General features: G+C 46.2%; 2 protein-coding genes and 2 pseudogenes across 2 annotated transcripts in view; 2 read left to right on the top strand and 2 right to left on the bottom strand.

Moving 5' to 3' along the window:
* Window positions 1-2,780: 2,780 nt before the first annotated feature.
* On the bottom strand, window positions 2,781-6,231 carry LOC119574099 (annotated as a pseudogene).
* A 2,025-nt stretch (window positions 6,232-8,256) lies between these two features.
* Window positions 8,257-11,613, top strand: LOC119574098 (annotated as a pseudogene).
* A 2-nt stretch (window positions 11,614-11,615) lies between these two features.
* Window positions 11,616-12,185, top strand: LOC119574097 (the record flags this gene model as incomplete). Its single annotated transcript, XM_037921174.1, has 1 exon — window positions 11,616-12,185. A coding segment is annotated over one exon (570 nt), but the record flags the coding sequence as incomplete, so codon positions are not given.
* Window positions 12,186-15,944: 3,759 nt separating this feature from the next.
* LOC119574700 overlaps window positions 15,945-18,907 on the bottom strand; it is a gene marked incomplete in the record, with an annotated part of 93,915 nt that continues 90,952 nt past the window's right edge. The window contains 5 exon segments of the mRNA XM_037922090.1: window positions 15,945-16,804; window positions 16,938-17,149; window positions 17,610-17,781; window positions 18,011-18,186; window positions 18,516-18,647. Coding sequence (XP_037778018.1) covers window positions 16,082-16,804; window positions 16,938-17,149; window positions 17,610-17,781; window positions 18,011-18,186; window positions 18,516-18,647 — 1,415 coding nt within the window.

Here is an 18,907-nt window from a genome sequence, read left to right as displayed (position 1 = left end):
CAAAAACGACTCTCTTCTAGAAAGGACTCGAGTCTCTCGTGGCTTCGAGGCCAAAGGAGGAGCTGGACAAGGCTCTCCCCGGAAACCCAGCAAGGAGCGACTCGCTGTGCTGCCAAAGGAAGCTGATGCTTTTTGCCGGGAAAAACAGGTGTGGCCACTGAATTCCATATCAAACATAAGCATGAGTAGTGTGACCCAGGACAAAAATGCAGGTAATGAAAAAATGGAAAAAAAAAACTTATTCAAACAACATGAGTAATAGGCACTCGAAAGTGGTAAATAATTTTTTATATATATATATATATATATATATATATTATATATATATATTATATATATATATATATATTATTATATACATACATCATACATTTTATTTACATGTCAATGTATTATGCATATATGTATGTTAACACCGAAACAAGTGCATTTAGCGATGAAAAAGTGATAATGTTGGATTCCAAATTTTCTTTAGGGGCAGAAAATTCGGGTGAGAAAGTAGAAAAGTTTCCCCCAATGGTGCTCACTAATACTAAGCCTGACTCCGACTTACTGGCAGATAATTCTGTGGTCTTTCGAATCTTGCACGGCTGTCAGAGGGTCGTTATTTTCGCCCTTATTTTCGGTACAACGGTTGAAAGTTACTGTATTTCTATAAAGGCATCAAGACATAGAGGAGTGGCGTGTTTTGTGTGTGACAGATGGGGAAAGGGATTCTGACTGATGTTAGGAGTATTTTTTCCTTAAAAAGAATCATGAAACATTTCGAAAACTGTGTATGATTTGCGAAATTCGTCTAGTCACGGGTATTGTTTTTGTTAACCTTTTCGTTATTTCTGGCTTAAATTTGCTAGCAAAAATTCTAGCAAATAATTAAAGCTGCTGAAAAAAATAGATTAGTCCCTGCCGTCTTCCCATGGTACCCACTTAAATCACGCAAAACGTGGTTCTTTGTTTTCTAAGAAACATCTAAAAGTATTGGGGAAGATACTTAATTGTTTGTTTTGAAAATCAGTATGTTTAAATTTGGCTCGCATGCTGATAACGGAAATATTGTTTTTTCTTATTGTGAATGCCAACTGACTGAAGATGACTTGCCAGTGTATTTTATATTGAGAAACTGGCGTATTACAGCTTATTTTTTATTTTGTATGTGTACGAATGGTATGGTGGGAAAATCCAATGTTTTTAATAACACGACGCTGTTATACAGCTTGTATTTGATGTCCAAGAGTATAATTCTTTGGCGTATAACTGACGTAACCTTTTGTACAGTATTACTCATATATATGAAAACATGTATTTTGTGTACTTTTATATCATAAAGACTCACAATGCAGACTCCGTCGTGTACAGCAATGCACCTATTGTGTATTTTCCAATAATTATAACGTGAATAAATTTACATTTGTTTAAAAGTGGATTTAATGAATAAAAAAACTGGGAGAAGACGTCAAATTTCAAATGAAATTCTCAGAATATTTGAAACCCAGTGTTTAAATTCCCGTTAAAATTTGGTATGACATATTGTAAAATTAATACATATCATTGTTTAAATTAAATTCTCTTAGGGAAAACCAGTTTCTTTTGTTCCTTTTAATGACTAAAAAAAACATATATTGAAATACATATTTATTTCGTCTATGTGAATACAGTACGAAATATATGACAGTATAAAAAACATGACAGCAAGCCATCAAAATACAGAGGATGGGCTACAGAGCATTTATACAAGAATTCATATACAAGGATGTTCCTGGTGTGAAGGCTCGACCTCGCTCCTGACCTTTCGAACATTCCTTCAAACCACTTTTTCTCTTTCTCTGATACCAATCGACGCAGCAACTCATTTGATTATATGATGGTATTCATCCCTCTTCTGTGGGTGCAGTGCGACGCAATCGTCGATTTATAATTTTTAAGGTTTATTAGATTTATTGCCAAACTTAAACTGATTGATATGATTGTGCTGTGCAATGGTTGGGGGAGTAATGCGGATTTCCTAAACATTATCTAGTACAAGAATATGCAATCTTTTATGAAAATAAGTAAGGAAAAAGTTCACATTCTCATACGCTTATTAAGAATAAATATATTCGTTTATGGATATTCACTATAATGGAAAAAATATGTAAAGGCCCTTTTAGCTCGTACAGGTATCATCACAAGATTACACTCATACCGAAGAATGGTCTGAACAAATTACAGATATCGCGGCGAAAAAGACAGCAAATCATAAACAGTGGGTGTTTGCTCGAACACCAGCTGCATTCTGATTGGTTCGCGAGAAAATCACAACTTCGAGCGCTGATTGGCTGTGCACACTTGCCACTCGACGTTGATTGGCTGCCTCGGAATGATAATTTCCCATCTAATTGTCCAAACTCGAGACAAGTTTTTGTCAGTGTTGTACCCAGGAGCAACAAGAGACGTGTCTGTGTTGTTCAGCACGTGTCTGAAACGATAGTCAGTGGGCGGGGCAGTTCGTGGGGTCATTGTCGGCGATCTGACTAGAGAAATTCAGGACGGGACTGAGAGCATCACGTTTGCTCTTTTTCTAATCTACATTTGCTTCTTGTTCATCTTTGTATTATAGTCTAAACTTTCTTAGTTTTTGGGTTTGTTTTTATTTTCATAACATGTTTTTTTTTCAGTGTCTAAACATCATTAGTCACTACACTGTAATGCTGTTGTTTCTTTATGAAATTATAAATTTACCTACTCCTTCATCCGCCGTGAGTGCTTCATCACAATCTCGAGCGCATTTCATTTTCCTTTCATTTCCTTTATCAAAACGAACCGCATGACTGTCTCATTCGCTGCTTCGAACGGATTTCGAACGCACAATGTACAGATCCCGCAGTACGTACAACACAAGGATAAGAAAAAACAGTTTCCAAAACACATTTGTTTCCTTTAAAGGGATTTGGGATATAAATCCTTCTTTCCCTAAGACAGGATATATGAATCACTTGTTCTTCCATGTCACTTTCCTTACTTACCTATGTTTTCATCACAGAAGGTACTGGTCTTTTTGTTACATGTTTACAGACTGTTTCTTTTCCATAAATAAGTAGCATAGAAGTACATTTACAGGAAAAGAGGCTTATATATCTTTGCGCTTTGTTCTGAGTTTCTTCTGACAATGAACGGTAATATACTTTATCAAATCCATATTGCCACGAACATACACACGCACGAACACATACCCACATAAACACATACAGACACGCACTTTTATACGTATATTGGTACGTATGTATGTGTGCATGTATACAACTTTTTTTTTAAAAGCACTGGAACCTGCTCCAATATCCACCACATAAATCTCGAAACATAATGTAAAACTTTACACAGAAGGTTCAAGAGCAGGGTTTAGTGTCACTGAGAGTCACCCTTTTCCCGGAGTCACAGCCACGAGTGTGTGCAACTTAGAACGCCTGGATCGCACCACACGACAGGAAACACAGTTGTAAAGACAGGCAAAAGTCTAGACTTTTTTTCCAGGAACAGAAAGTATTGCTTACATGCCACGGATAATTATGTACACAAACACATATGCTAGTTCATATAAGCGAAACTGAGATACAGAAATGTAAGCCGGAATTTTCAACTCATTTAGCCGAGTGGAAGTTCAACTTGATTGTGATAAAGTCTGCGGAGATAAAATGCCACAAATTTCTGTAACTTCAGTTTCCAAAGGGCGCACTTCATTTCTTAAAGGACTTTCAGAACATCCTATCACACGGCATACGCGTCCTTGATTGAGCACAGGGAGTCGTGTTAGCAAGGGAGTCGGCAGGAGGCGGGGCCGCCGCTCAGCACACAGAGTCGTATCCGTTCACCTCGTCCCCGAGGACCGTCTTCCCGATCTCCTCCTGCGGGACCTCGAAGCCCTTCAGCTTCATGTAGTATCCCCCTTTGCTATTTCTGCTGATGGTGGAGAGCTTGTCGTCCTCCTGGTCCTTCACCACCACTCGAATGATGTACACTTCGTTGGCCTTGTCCTTCTCGATCATGTCGCGGCCGCCCCTGGTCGAGCTCGTCTGCTCGCCGTGGCTGCCGTCGGCGGCGCTGACGTGGATGGTGGAGACGCCGCTCTCGCTCGGCGGAATGTTCTCCTTGTAGTCTCCGCTCGCGCTCGAGAACTTCCTGCTCCTCGACTCGCTGAATGTCGCGCTCAGCCTGCCCGAGGCGTCACTCGGGACGTGGTTCTCCTCCTCGAGCGTGAAGCTGAGGTTGGGGAGGCTGAGTGGAGGGTGGCCTCTGGCGAAGGGCTGCCTCCGGGCCCGCTGCCCGTAGTCGCAGATCTCGGCGTAGTGGCTCTCGGAGACGTCCTCCTCCGTCTCGGGGATCGGGCTGATGTCGTCGGCCACGCGCGAGTACTCCAGGTTCTCCACCGACCTGTTGCTGTTGATGCTGTTGTTGATGCTGCTGCTCTTGTAGCCGCCCAGGTCGCTCTCGGCCCGCCGCTCGGGGTGCTTGGACCCGCCCCGCCCGTTCTGCAGCACGTACGTGTTCTGCTTGGAGATCTTGCGGTGGTCCGAGCTCTTCTTCTTGGCCTCCAGGCTGTGCTCGGCGATCGGGAAGCCGCTGAAGCTGTTGCTGTAGTCGTGGTACTTGAACTTGGTCTTCTCGACGCTCTTCTCGCGGCTGCGGAACTCCCGGAACCTCTGCTCTCGGCTCTTGTCGCGGCTGGGCTCGCTCTGCCGGCTGTCCCTCGACCGGTCGCGGCTGCGCCCCTTCTTCTTGTCGTTGTCCACCGACAGGAACGACAGGCTCAGCGGCCGCACGCTGGCCATCGGCTCCACGAATTTGTCACTCAGTGATCGGGTCAATGACCTTGACCTCTTCTCGGTCACATGGTGAGTCACCTGCAGGCGAAGACGTTCGTGCATTAAACTCTCTGTTACAGCTGTTTAACATATGAGGCGAAAGTGATCTTATATGGTGAGCAAACAACAAGCCAAACTAAAACCAAGCAAGCCACCTATCCCTCTCGAAATATTTCCTGCCGTTAAACAAAAGCGCGACCGTTCTCCCGGCCCACCTTATCTGTCGCCGCCATGGCTCGCTTCGTCGTCGCAGTAGGAGACGGGTCTTCAGGAAGATGGGCGACTTGGGGAACAGCGGTCCTTCACGGGCGTCAGGACGAAGTTGGACGCCACGTCGATCTCGAACAGGGTCGCCTGAGGCCTCGTCGGTCATCGTGCACGCCAGAATCACCGCCTCCTTCTGCGCCTGCTCCAGACGCAGCACTCCTGTGGAAGCGATTGTTTTCAGTCAGTACAAATTACTAAGAACATTCTCCGAAACTCCCTGCAGAGACTGCACTCTCTATCTTTTGAAAATACGAAAACCCCAGACTAATACAGCTTCGGGACCAAAGGTGGCACTTGTCGCGACTCACCGGTGAAGTTGCACGGGACGCGGGGCATGTAGCCGCACACGAGCCTGACGGTGAGGGGCAGCTTGTGGTTCTTGAGGATGTGCGCCCATCAGGTACACGTGGTTGGGTTCTTGCTCGTCTTGGGGCGCCGTCGTGTAGAAAGCGGCCCGACGCCGATAACGGAAGGAACACCACCTGCAAAAGCGACGCAATCAGCGCGGTCGTAGGCAAAGGGGGGGACATCGGGGGGAAGCGAAATGAAGGGAAACAAAAATCAACAAATAGATTGGCCGATTACAAACATACAAAAGAAGTACGATATTTATTAAGTAATAAATAGCAATGACCACAATATAAATGTATGTATGTATGTATGTATATATATACATACATACATACATATATATATATATATATAAAAAATATAGTATATATATATAGTATATATAATAAGAATATATATATATCATATAATATGCACAATATAATACATATATATATAAATATAATAATATACCCTATATATACCTATAATATCCATATATAATATATATACATATAATAGCATATCACATTGCAAACAGGGCCCGCCTACAGCCCTCAAGCCACCTCGTTCCTCGTAGTTTGAGACACTGGGCGTATTTATCACAGTTGAAGACGCTGGACGCGTCGCGCCCTCGCCCCGCGCTGTTGGTCCTGCGGGCGTTGAGGTCCTCGAAGATGCCCATGAGCTTGAGCACGTGGCCGCTCTGCACGACCGTCTTCTGGTACGTCAATGCGCCCCTCGGGGCTTGTTTCCAAAGGGAGGAAGGGTTTTCATTTGAGGTTTGTTGTTCATTCATTCTGTGTGTGGTTGTCTGTGTGCGTGTTGAAGCAAAGGTCAGTTAACAGATTCTGCACAATTCAGATCGAACGACGCCGACGAGTGTATATCCATGACACAGGGGGCGAAGGCATGCACTTGCATAAGGTCTCTCGAACAGGAGCTGAGACACAGGAAGAAATACTCGAAGAAGGTCCCCAAGCCCTTCAAAGGGCGCGGCAAGAGTGCATCACATCTTTGAGGGTGGTGTAGCGGCGACGTCGTAATCTGGTGAGAAGAAGGAGACCTTGCTGGTGTCGACCTGCTCCACCGACGAGAAGAAGGGCGCCGTGTGGCCCTCGCTCCGTCACGATGGCGAACCACCTGGGGGCGCGAGGGGAGTAAGGCTCTGCTATCGCTCTCTTCTCTCTCTCTCTTCTCGCTCTTTCTCTCTCTTCGCTCTCCTCCCTCCCTCCCTCACTCTCTCTCTCGCTCTCTCGTCATCACAGTCTACCATCTCTCTCTCTCCCGCTCTCTCATCTCTCTCTCCTCTCTCTCTCGGTTCTCTCTGCTCTTTCTTCTCTCTCTCCTCTCGCTCTCATCGCTCTCTTTTTCTCTCTCGCTCTCTCCTCCCTCCTCCCTCCCTCCCTCCCTCCCTCTTCTCTCTCTCTCTGTCTCTCCTCCCTCTCTCCCTCTCTCTCTCTCTCTCTTCTTCCTCTCATCTCCTCAGAGATCCTCTATCGTCTCCTCATCTCTCATTCTCTCATCTCTATCTCATCTCTCTCTCTCCTATCGCACTGAAATCTAAATAATAAACCTGCCATGAAATTCTAATTCTCAGGATGCATGTTTACAGTTGCAGTGAATAAAGTCCAGACGAAGCTTATCGCAGTCTGAAATCTACACGCGGATATCGTCAGAGAAAGCAATGTATGAAGACGAAGGACAGGAGGAGGGGAGGGGGAGGGGGAGGGGAGTGGAGGGGGGGAAAAGAGAAGGGTCATGTTTGGTGATAAAGAGGAGGAGACGAACGGAAGAGTGAGGACGACGACTAATAAGCCTTTTTGGAAGAGGGACTGAGGAAGAAGAAGATGGAGAAGAGGTAGAAGAAAAGAAAAAGGAGGAGAAGGAGGAGGAGGAAGAGGAGGAGGAGGAGGAAGAGGAAGAGGAAGAGGAGGAGGTGGAGGTAGAGGAGGAGGTGGTAAAATGAGTAGGGAGATGAGGCCTTAGAAGAGAAATAAGATGCAGAGGCAAGACAGGGACAGAATGCATAGTTGAAAGGGGGAAACGAGATAACGAGAGTAATGGGAGACCCCTGGCTGCCTGTGTAGGAGTCGGGCTGACGATGCCGGGCGACGGGGGTGGAGGGCGCTCGCGACCCGGCGGAGAGGACACGCCGCGACCTGCAAGTACCGGAATGAAGGGATAACGATGGTGCCTTGGAGGTGATGATGGTGATGGTGATGATGGTGATGGTGATGGTGATTTTGATGGTGATGGTGATGGTAGGGCCTATCATACTGACAAGGCTGATAATGACACTATCGCGAAGCGGTGCCAGGTGCAGACGCATTCCCTGGGGGGCCGGGGGGCCGGGGGGGGCTCCGCCGTCGGAACCAATGCGGTGTTGGCCACGATGCTCAGGCTGCTTTATCAGAAGCGTAATGATATTGGATATAATAGCAATGCTGCCTTTCTTTAGCTAGATTCATAAAAGGAAGAAATGAAATACTAAAGAACTACAGAGATAGTGAAATGGTGATTATAATAACCTCTGTCTGAACCACCGAACCATAACAACAGTGATGAAGTCACTAACTTCATTACTACTACTACTACTTTTTACCTTTCTGACACAAATATTTGCAAAGACCACCAGGAAATAACACTTACCACCGCCAGCCATCTGACTCATCAACGGTACCATTCTTATTACTCCGAGCTTCATTAGTATCATAAACTCGTTGTTAATAGTAGTCGCGTTAGCAATTGAAATAACGCGACTACTATTAACAACGAGTTTATGATACTAATGAAGCTCGGAGTAATAAGAATGGTACCGTTGATGAGTCAGATGGCTGGCGGTGGTAAGTGTTATTTCCTGGTGGTCTTTGCAAATATTTGTGTCAGAAAGGTAAAAAGTAGTAGTAGTAGTAATGAAGTTAGTGACTTCATCACTGTTGTTATGGTTCGGTGGTTCAGACAGAGGTTATTATTATCACCATTTCACTATCTCTGTAGTTCTTTAGTATTTCATTTCTTCCTTTTATGAATCTAGCTAAAGAAAGGCAGCATTGCTATTATCCAAATCATTACGCTTCTGATAAAGCAGCCTGAGCATCGTGGCCAACACCGCATTGGTTCCGACGGCGGAGCCCCCCCCGGGCCCCCCGGCCCCCCAGGGAATGCGTCTGCACCTGGCACCGCTTCGCGATAGTGTCATTATCAGCCTTGTCAGTATGATAGGCCCTACCATCACCATCACCATCAAAATCACCATCACCATCACCATCATCACCATCACCATCATCACCTCCAAGGCACCATCGTTATCCCTTCATCCGGTTCCTTGCAGGTCCGCGGCGTGTCTCTCCGCCCGGTCGCGACGGCGCCTCACCCCCGTCGGCCCGGCCATCGTCATCCCCGACTCCTACACAGGTCAGCCAGGGGATCCTCCCATTTACTCTCGTTTATCTCGTTTCCCCCTTTCACTCTGCATTCTGTCCCTGTCTGCCTCTGCTCTTATTTCTCTTCTAAGGCCTCACTCCCTACTCATTTTACCACCTCCTCCTCTATATCCTCTTCCACCTCCTCCTTCTCCTCTTCCTCCTCCTCCTCCTCCTCCTCCTTCCTCCTCCTCCTCTCCTCCTCCTTTTTCTTTTCTTCTACCTCTTCTCCATCTTCTTCTTCCTCAGTCCCTCTTCCAAAAAGGCTTATTAGTCGTCGTCCTCCTCCTCTGCTTCTTCTCCCTCTCTTATCACCAACATGACCCCTCTCCTCTTTCTCCCCCCCCTCCCCCTCCCCCTCCCCTCCCCTCCCCTCTCCTGTCCTTCGTCTTCATACATTGCTTTCTCTGACGATATCCGCGTGTAGATTTCAGACTGCGATAAGCTTCGTCTGGACTTTATTCACTGCAACTGTAAACATGCATCCTGAGAATTAGAATTTCATGGCAGGTTTATTATTTAGATTTCAGTGCGATAGGAGAGAGAGAGAGAGAGAGAGAGAGAGAGAGAGAGAGAGAGAGAGAGAGAGAGAGAGAGAGAGAGTAGAGAGAGAGAGAGAGAGAGAGAAGAGAGAGAGAGAGAGAGAGCGAGAGAGAGAGGGAGGGAGGGAGGGAGAGAGCGAGAGAGAGAAAGAGAGAGAGAGAGAGAGAGAGAGAGAGCGAAGCAGAGCCTTACTCCCCCTCGCGCCCCCAGGCTGGTTCGCCATCGTGACGAGCGAGGGCCACACGGCGCCTTCTTCTCGTCGTGGAGAGGTCGCCACCAGCAAGGTCTCCTTCTTCCTCACCAGATACGACGTGCCCGCCTACACCAACCTCAAAGATGGTGAGACTCTTTGCCGCGCCCTTTGAAGGGCTTGGGGACCTTCTTCGAGTATTTCTTCCTGTGTCTCAGCTCCTGTTCGAGAGACCTTATGCAAGTGCATGCCTTCGCCCCCTGTGTCATGGATATACACTCGTCGGCGTCGTTCGATCTGAATTGTGCAGAATCTGTTAACTGACCTTTGCTTCAACACGCACACAGACAAACACACACAGAATGAATGAACAACAAACCTCAAATGAAAACCCTTCCTCCCTTTGGAAACAGCCGAGGGGCGCATGACGTACCAGAAGACGGTCGTGCAGAGCGGCCACGTGCTCAAGCTCATGGGCATCTTCGAGGACCTCAACGCCCGCAGGACCAACAGCGCGGGGCGAGGGCGCGACGCGTCCAGCGTCTTCAACTGTGATAAATACGCCCAGTGTCTCAACTACAGGAACGAGGTGGGCTTGGGGCTTTAGGCGGGCCCTGTTTGCAATGTTGATATGCATATATATGTATATATATGTATATATATGTATATATAGGTATATATAGGTATATATATATTTATATATATATGTATATATTTGCATATATATGTATATATCTGTATATATCTGTATATATTATTATATATATATTAGGGTAGATATATTTCTATATATATATATAATGTATGTATGTATGTTAATAAGCCATACATACCTACATACATTTATATTGTGGTCATTGCTATTTATTACTTAATGAATATCGTACTTCTTTTGTATGTTTGTAATCGGCCAATCTATTTGTTGATTTTTGGTTTCCTTCATTTCGCTTCCCCCCGATGTCCCCCCCTTTGCCTCCGACCGCGCTGATTGCGTCGCTTTTGCAGGTGGTGTTCCTTCCGTTCTCGGCTCAGGGGACGCGGTATAAACCGACGGCGCACAGAGAGCAAGAACCCCACCACGTGTAACATGATGGCGCACATCCTCAAGAACCCACAAGCTGCCCCTCACCGTCAGGCTCGTGTGCGGCTACATGCCCCGCGTCCCGTGCAACTTCACCGGTGAGTCGCGACAAGTGCCACCTTTGGTCCCGAAGCTGTATTAGTCTGGGGTTTTCGTATTTTCAAAAGATAGAGAGTGCAGTCTCTGCAGGGAGTTTCGGAGAATGTTCTTAGTAATTTGTACTGACTGAAAACAATCGCTTCCACAGGAGTGCTGCGTCTTGGAGCAGGCGCAGAAGGAGGCGGTGATTCTGGCGTGCACGATGACCGACGAGGCTCAGGCGACCCTGTTCGAGATCGACGTGGCGTCCAACTTCGTCCTGACGCCCGTGAAGGACCCGCTGTTCCCCAAGTCGCCCATCTTCCTGAAGACCGTCTCCTACTGCGACGACGAAGCCGAGCCCTGGCGGCGACAGATTAAGGTGGGCCGGAGAACGGTCGCTGCTTTTGTTTAACGGCAGGAAATATTTCGAGAGGGATAGGTGGCTTGCTTGGTTTTAGTTTGGCTTGTTGTTTGCTCACCATATAAGATCACTTTCGCCTCATATGTTAAACAGCTGTAACAGAGAGTTTAATGCACGAACGTCTTCGCCTGCAGGTGACTCACCATGTGACCGAGAAGAGGTCAAGGTCATTGACCCGATCACTGAGTGACAAATTCGTGGAGCCGATGGCCAGCGTGCGGCCGCTGAGCCTGTCGTTCCTGTCGGTGGACAACGACAAGAAGAAGGGGCGCAGCCGCGACCGGTCGAGGGACAGCCGGCAGAGCGAGCCCAGCCGCGACAAGAGCCGAGAGCAGAGGTTCCGGGAGTTCCGCAGCCGCGAGAAGAGCGTCGAGAAGACCAAGTTCAAGTACCACGACTACAGCAACAGCTTCAGCGGCTTCCCGATCGCCGAGCACAGCCGCTCTCCAAGCAGAACACGTACGTGCTGCAGAACGGGCGGGGCGGGTCCAAGCACCCCGAGCGGCGGGCCGAGAGCGACCTGGGCGGCTACAAGAGCAGCAGCATCAACAACAGCATCAACAGCAACAGGTCGGTGGAGAACCTGGAGTACTCGCGCGTGGCCGACGACATCAGCCCGATCCCCGAGACGGAGGAGGACGTCTCCGAGAGCCACTACGCCGAGATCTGCGACTACGGGCAGCGGGCCCGGAGGCAGCCCTTCGCCAGAGGCCACCCTCCACTCAGCCTCCCCAACCTCAGCTTCACGCTCGAGGAGGAGAACCACGTCCCGAGTGACGCCTCGGGCAGGCTGAGCGCGACATTCAGCGAGTCGAGGAGCAGGAAGTTCTCGAGCGCGAGCGGAGACTACAAGGAGAACATTCCCGCCGAGCGAGAGCGGCGTCTCCACCATCCACGTCAACGCCGCCGACGGCAGCCACGGCGAGCAGACGAGCTCGACCAGGGGGGCCGCAGGGACATGATCGAGAGAAGGACAAGGCCAACGAAGTGTACATCATTCGAGTGGTGGTGAAGGACCAGGAGGACGACAAGCTCTCCACCATCAGCAGAAATAGCAAAGGGGATACTACATGAAGCTGAAGGGCTTCGAGGTCCCGCAGGAGGAGATCGGGAAGACGGTCCTCGGGGACGAGGTGAACGGATACGACTCTGTGTGCTGAGCGGCGGCCCCGCCTCCTGCCGACTCCCTTGCTAACACGACTCCCTGTGCTCAATCAAGGCGCCGTATGCGTCGATAGGATGTTCTGAAATCCGTTAGAAATGAAGTGCGCCTTTGGAAACTGAGTTACAGAGTTGTGGCATTTTATCTCCGCAGACTATCACAATCAAGTTGAACTTCTCTCGGCAAATGAGTTGAAAAATTCCGGCTACATTTCTGTATCTTCCAGTTTCGCTTATATGACCTAGCATATGTTGTTTTTGTACATACTTATCCGTGGCATGTAGCAATACTTTCTGTTCCTGGAAAAAGAAAAAATGTCTATACTTTTGGCTGTCTTTACAACTGTGTTTCCTGTCGTGTGGTGGATCCAGGCGTTCTAGTTTGGCACACATCGTGCTGTGACTCCGGAAAGGTGACTCTCAGTGACACTAAACCCTGCTCTTTAACTTCTGTTTAAAGTTTTAACCATTATGTTTCGAGATTTATGTGGTGGATATTGGAGCAGGTTCCAGTGCTATTCAAAAAAAGTTTGTATACATGCCACTACATACTTACCATATACATACAAAAGTGCGTGTGTGTCTGTGTTTATTGGGTAGTGTTCGTGCGTGTGTATGTTCTTGCAATATGGATTTGATAAAGTTTATACGTTTCCTGTCAGCAGAACTCAAACAAAGCGCAAAAGGGGGAAGATATAAGCCTCTTTTCCTGTAAATGTACTTCTATGCTACTTTATTTATTGAAAAGCAAACAGTCTGTAAACATGTAACAAAAAGACCAGTACTCTTCTGTGATGAAATCATAGTTAAGTAGAAAAGTGACATGGAAGAACAAGGATTCATATATCCTGTCTTAAGGAAGGAGTTTATATCCAAAATCCCTTTAAAGAAACAAATGTGTTTTGGAACTGTTTTTCTTATCCTTGTGTTGTACGTACTGCGGGATCTGTACATTGTGCGTTCGAAATCCGTTCGAAGCCAGCCGAATAGACAGTCATGCGGTTCGTTTTGGATAAAGGAAATGAAAGGAAATGAAATTGCGCTCGAGATTGTATGAAGCACTCACGGCGGATGAAGAGTAGGTAAATTAATAAATTTCATAAAGAAACAACAGCATTACAGTGTAGTGACCAATGATGTTTAGACACTGAAAAAAAACATGTAATGAAAATAAAAACAAACTCAAAAACGAAGAAAGATTAGACTATAATAAAAGATGAACAAGAAGCAAATGTAGATGTAGAAAAGGCAAACGTGATGCTCTCAGTCCCGACCCTGAATTTCTCTAGTCAGAAAATTAGCCGACAATGTTATCCCCCACGAATCTGCCCCGCCCACTGACTATCGTTTCAGACACGTGCTGAACAACACAGACACGTCTCTTGTTGCTCCTGGGTACAACACTGACAAAAACTTGTCTCGAGTTTGGACAATTAGATGGGAAATTATCATTCCGAGGCAGCCAATCAACGTCGAGTGGCAAGTGTGTACAGCCAATCAGCGCTCGAAGTTGTGATTTTCTCGCGACCAATCAGAATGCAGCTTGGTGTTCGAGCAAACACCCACTGTTTATGATTTGCTGTCTTTTTCGCCGCGATATCTGTAATTTGTTCAGACCATTCTTCGGTATGAGTGTAATCTTGTGATGATACCTGTACGAGCTAAAAGGGCCTTTACATATTTTTTCCATTATAGTGAATATCCATAAACGAATATATTTATTCTTAATAAGCGTATGAGAATGTGAACTTTTTCCTTACTTATTTTCATAAAAGATTGCATATTCTTGTACTAGATAATGTTTAGGAAATCCGCATTACTCCCCCAACCATTGCACAGCACAATCATATCAATCAGTTTAAGTTTTGGCAATAAATCTAATTAAACCTTTAAAAAATTATAAATCGACGATTGCGTCGCACTGCACCCACAGAAAGAGGGATGAATACCATCATATAATCAAATGAGTTGCTGCGTCGATTGGTATCAGAGAAAGAGAAAAAGTGGTTTTGAAAGAATGTTCGAAAGGTCAGGAGCGAGGTCGAGCCTTCACACCAGGAGACATCCCTTGTATATGAATTCTTGTATAAATGTCTCTGTAGCCCATCCTCTGTATTTTGATGGCTTGCTGTCATGTTTTTTATACTGTCATATATTTCGTACTGTATTCACATATGACAAAATAAATATGTATTTCAATATATGTGTTTTTTTTTAGTCATTAAAAGGAACAAAAGAGAAACTGGTATTCTTAAAGAGAATTTAATTTAAACACTGATATGTATTAATTTTACAATATGTTTCATACCAAATTTTAACAGAATTAACACTGGGTTTCAAATATTCTGAGAAATTTCATTTGAACTTGACGTCTTCTCCCAGCTTTTTATTCATTAAATCCACTTTTAAACAAATGTAAATTTATTCACGTCTATAATTATTGGAAAATACACAATAGGTGCATTGCTGTACACGACTGGAGTCCTGCATTGTGAGTCTTTATGATATAAAAGTACACAAAATACATGTTCTTCATATATATGAGTAATACTGTACAAAAGGTTATCAGTCAGTTATACGGCCAAAGAATTATACTCTTGGACATCAAATACAAGCTGTATAACAGCGTCGTGTTATTAAAAACATTGGACTTTCACCATACCATTCGTACACATACAAAATAAAAAATAAGCTGTAATACGCCAGTTTCTCAATATAAAATACACTGGCAAGTCATCTTCAGTCAGTTGGCATTCACAATAAGAAAAAACAATATTTTCCGTATATCAGCATGCGATGCCAATGAACATACTGATTATCAAAACCAAACAATTAAAGTATCTTCCACAATACTTTTAGATGTTTCTTAGAAAACAAAGAACTCACGTTTTGCGTGATTTAAGCTGGGTACCATGGGAATGACGGCAGGTACTAATCTATTTTTTTCAGCAGCTTCAATTTATTTTGCTAGAATTTTTGCTAGCAAATTTAAGCCAGAAATAACGAAAAGGTTAACAAAAACAATACCAGTGACTAGACGAATTTCGCAATCATACACAGTTTTCGAAATGTTTCATGATTCTTTTTAATGGAAAAAATACTCCTAGCATCAGTCAGACATCCTTCCACATCTGTCACACACAAAACACGCCACTCCTCTATGTCTTGATGCCTTTATAGAAATACAGTAATACTTTCAACCGTTGTACCGAACTAAGGGGCGAAAATAACGACCCTCTGACAGCCGTGCAAGATTCGACGACCACAGAATTATCTGCCAGTAAGTCGGAGTCAGGCTTAGTATAGTGAGCACCATTGGGGGAAACTTACTACTTTCTCACCCGAAATTTTCTGCCACTAAAGAATCTTGGAATCCAACATTATCACTTTTTCATCGCTAAATTGCACTTGTTTCGGTGTATACATACATATATGCATACATACATTGACATGTAAATAAATGTATGTATGTATGTATGTATATATATATATATATATATATATATATATATATATATATATATATATATATATATATATATATATATATATATATATAATTATTTACCACTTTTCGAGTCGCCTATTACTCAGTGTTGTCTCTGAATAAGTTTTTTTTTTCCCATTTTGTTGCCATTACCTGCATTTCTGTCCTTGGCTCACACTACTCATGCTTCATGTTTTGATATGGAATTTCAGTGGCACACCTGTTGTCCCCGGCAACAGAAGCATCAGCTTCCTTGGTGATCAGCACAGCGAGTCGCTTCCTTTGCTGGGCTCCGGCGAGAGCCCTTGGTCCAGCTCCTCCTTCGGCACCTCGAAGCCCGGGATCTTGACGTAGTATCCTCCGATGTCCTTCTTGAGAAGAGTGAAGCTCAGGTTGTTCTCCGGGACGCGCCCTGTTGCCCTGCGAGTCCCGTTCTCTTTGTCGGCGGACCGCTGGCGCCCCGGCCTCTCGTTCTTCAGCGGGGACTTCCTGTTGAGGATGTACTCGCAGATCTCGGTGTAGTGCGCCTCCTCGTCCTCGTCCTCCTCCGCCTCGTGCACGGGGCTGATGTCGTCCGCGACCCTCGAGTAGTCCAAGTTCTCGATAGATCGGTTGAGTCTGCGGACGGCGTCGGCCTCCTGCTTCTTCTGCTGCGTCCGCGGGCTGCGTCCGTTCTGGAAGATGTACGTGTTCTGCTTGGACAGTTTCCTCTGGTCTTGGCCCTTGCAGTTGATCTTGCTGGGGCTGTGGTCGAGCAGCGTCTCCTTGCTGCGGCTCCGGAGGATATTGTCCCGGCTCTTGTCGCGCGCCCTCTCGCCGAGGCGGACGGCCAGGCGGTCCCGCGACTTCTCTCGGCCGCGGTTCTTCCTCTTCTCGACGTCGGCCAAGAAGGCGAAGCCGGCCGGCCGCGGCTGCTCCACGAACTTGTCGCTCAGCGAGCGGCTCAAGGACCGCGACCTCTTCTCGGTCACGTGATGTGTGACCTGAGGGGAAGCAAAAATGTTAGATAAATTATGCCATGTAAAAATTGAGAAAGAAATTGAAGCCTGAAATGAGGACAGGAAACACGATTCAAATGTATCTCCAAAAAAATTCATATCTTAAACAGCGCCAGACCTTGATCTGTCGCCGCCACGGCTCGGCCTCGTCCTCGCAGTAGGAGACGGTCTTGAGGAAGATGGGCGACTTGGGGAACAGCGGGTCCTTCACGGGCGTCAGGACGAAGTTGGACGCCACGTCGATCTCGAACAGGGTCGCTCGAGCCTCGTTGGTCATCGTGCACGCGAGGATGACAGCCTCCTTCTCCGCCTCCTCCAGTCGCAGCACTCCTGAAGGCGGACACCACCCGTTAATACAAACACAAATCCTGCCATGACTCGGGACCGGAAAGGACTGGAGGCGATACGATAATACTCTGCAGCGTAGTTGAAGCTGAACTAAATTTGTGAGTCGCCATCAGCAGGATCACGATAAATGAAGAAAAATATGCTGTTATTATCATGGTATTATTGAAACATCTTACATTACAATACGTAATCTGTTACCGAACACATGCTAGAAAGCTGCACATCCTTCATCCATCAGTTAAGCTTGACCCAATATTGCTTTTTTGAACATATCACTCTGACGTGATATGCTGCGAGAGGTAGAAATAAATACTTTCCTTGGCGCTGAAGCTAAGATGGGACTTCAGTAACCAGCGAGTCGACTGCCTCCCTTCATCCCACACTCTAAAGCACTATGACAAAGGATGTCCTGCAAACATGCTATGCCTCTTGCGCGACTCACCGGTGAAGTTGCACGGGACGCGGGGCATGTAGCCGCACACGAGCCTGACGGTGAGGGGCAGCTTGTGGTTCTTGAGGATGTGCGCCATCAGGTACACGTGGTTGGGGTTCTTGCTCGTCTTGTGCGCCGTCGTGTAGAAGCGGCCCGACGCCGAGAACGGAAGGAACACCACCTGCAAAAGCGACGCAATCAGCGCGGTCGGTTGCAAATTAGGCAGAAAGAAAGTACATTTATAAAATGTTGGGTAATTAAACAAGATACAGAAAGTACAGCAGAAAAAGGTGAGAACAAAATGGTAATCATTAGATATCAATTGGTCGCGAGAAGTCTCGGCAGCAAAAACGACACAAAATGAAAACAGATAACCCCATAGTGAAATCGAAACAAGACGTTAGGCCCACCTCGTTTCTATAGTTGAGACACTGTGCATATTTATCACACACATAGACGGGACCGGCATCTCGCCCTCGTCCTGAGCTGTTAGTTCTGCGGGCATTGAGGTCCTCGAAGATCCCCAGTAGCTTCAGCACGTGGCCGCTTTGGACCACCGTTTTCTGGTACGTCATGCGCCCGTTTTCTGTGGTTGAGGGGGAGACTTGTTAAAATGAAAAGTTTGAAGACGCGCGTGTGTTAAGACCATTTTTTTTTTGTGGGGGGGGGGGGGGAGGTATTCACAATGACAGCCGATGGTTGTAAGAATGGGGATGTGATGTGATGATGTCTTTAAAATCTTGAATCTCTGTGATAACTGCATGGTAATCGTAGAATAAAGAAACAAATTGAAAAGCATTGGGCGATTTGTTAAAGGCAGCAAAACAAATGAAAATTAGCGAAGAAGAAAAAAAAAGGCAGTAGCATATCAAGCGAAGAACTTTGAAAAAATAAAAATCCACGGCAGGATCTCACCATCTTTGAGGTTGGTGTAGGCGGGCACGTCGTATCTGGTGAGGAAGAAGGAGACCTTGCTGGTGGCGACCTGCTCCACCGACGAGAAGAAGGGCGCCGTGTGGCCCTCGCTCGTCACGATGGCGAACCAGCCTGGGGGCGCGAGGGGGAGTAAGGCTCTGCTTCGCTCTCCTCTCTCTCTCTCTCTCTCTCTCTCTCTCTCTCTCTCTCTCTCTCTCTCTCTCTCTCTCTCTCTCTCTCTCTCTCTCTCTCTCTCTGCCAACGTTCAGACATGTAAATTTCAAGGTCGGGTTTAATATCCCAAAACCAATCTACAAAGTCGGACCCGATTGCTCGTCGCGGCCACAATAAAACTCTGCGGCAGAACTGCTTCAGATGCATATCTTAATCCG

This window comes from Penaeus monodon, chromosome 6 (genome assembly GCF_015228065.2).
Source record: "Penaeus monodon isolate SGIC_2016 chromosome 6, NSTDA_Pmon_1, whole genome shotgun sequence".
Classification (NCBI taxonomy): Eukaryota; Metazoa; Arthropoda; class Malacostraca; order Decapoda; family Penaeidae; genus Penaeus; species Penaeus monodon.
This window is presented reverse-complemented; position numbering and strand designations above follow the sequence as displayed.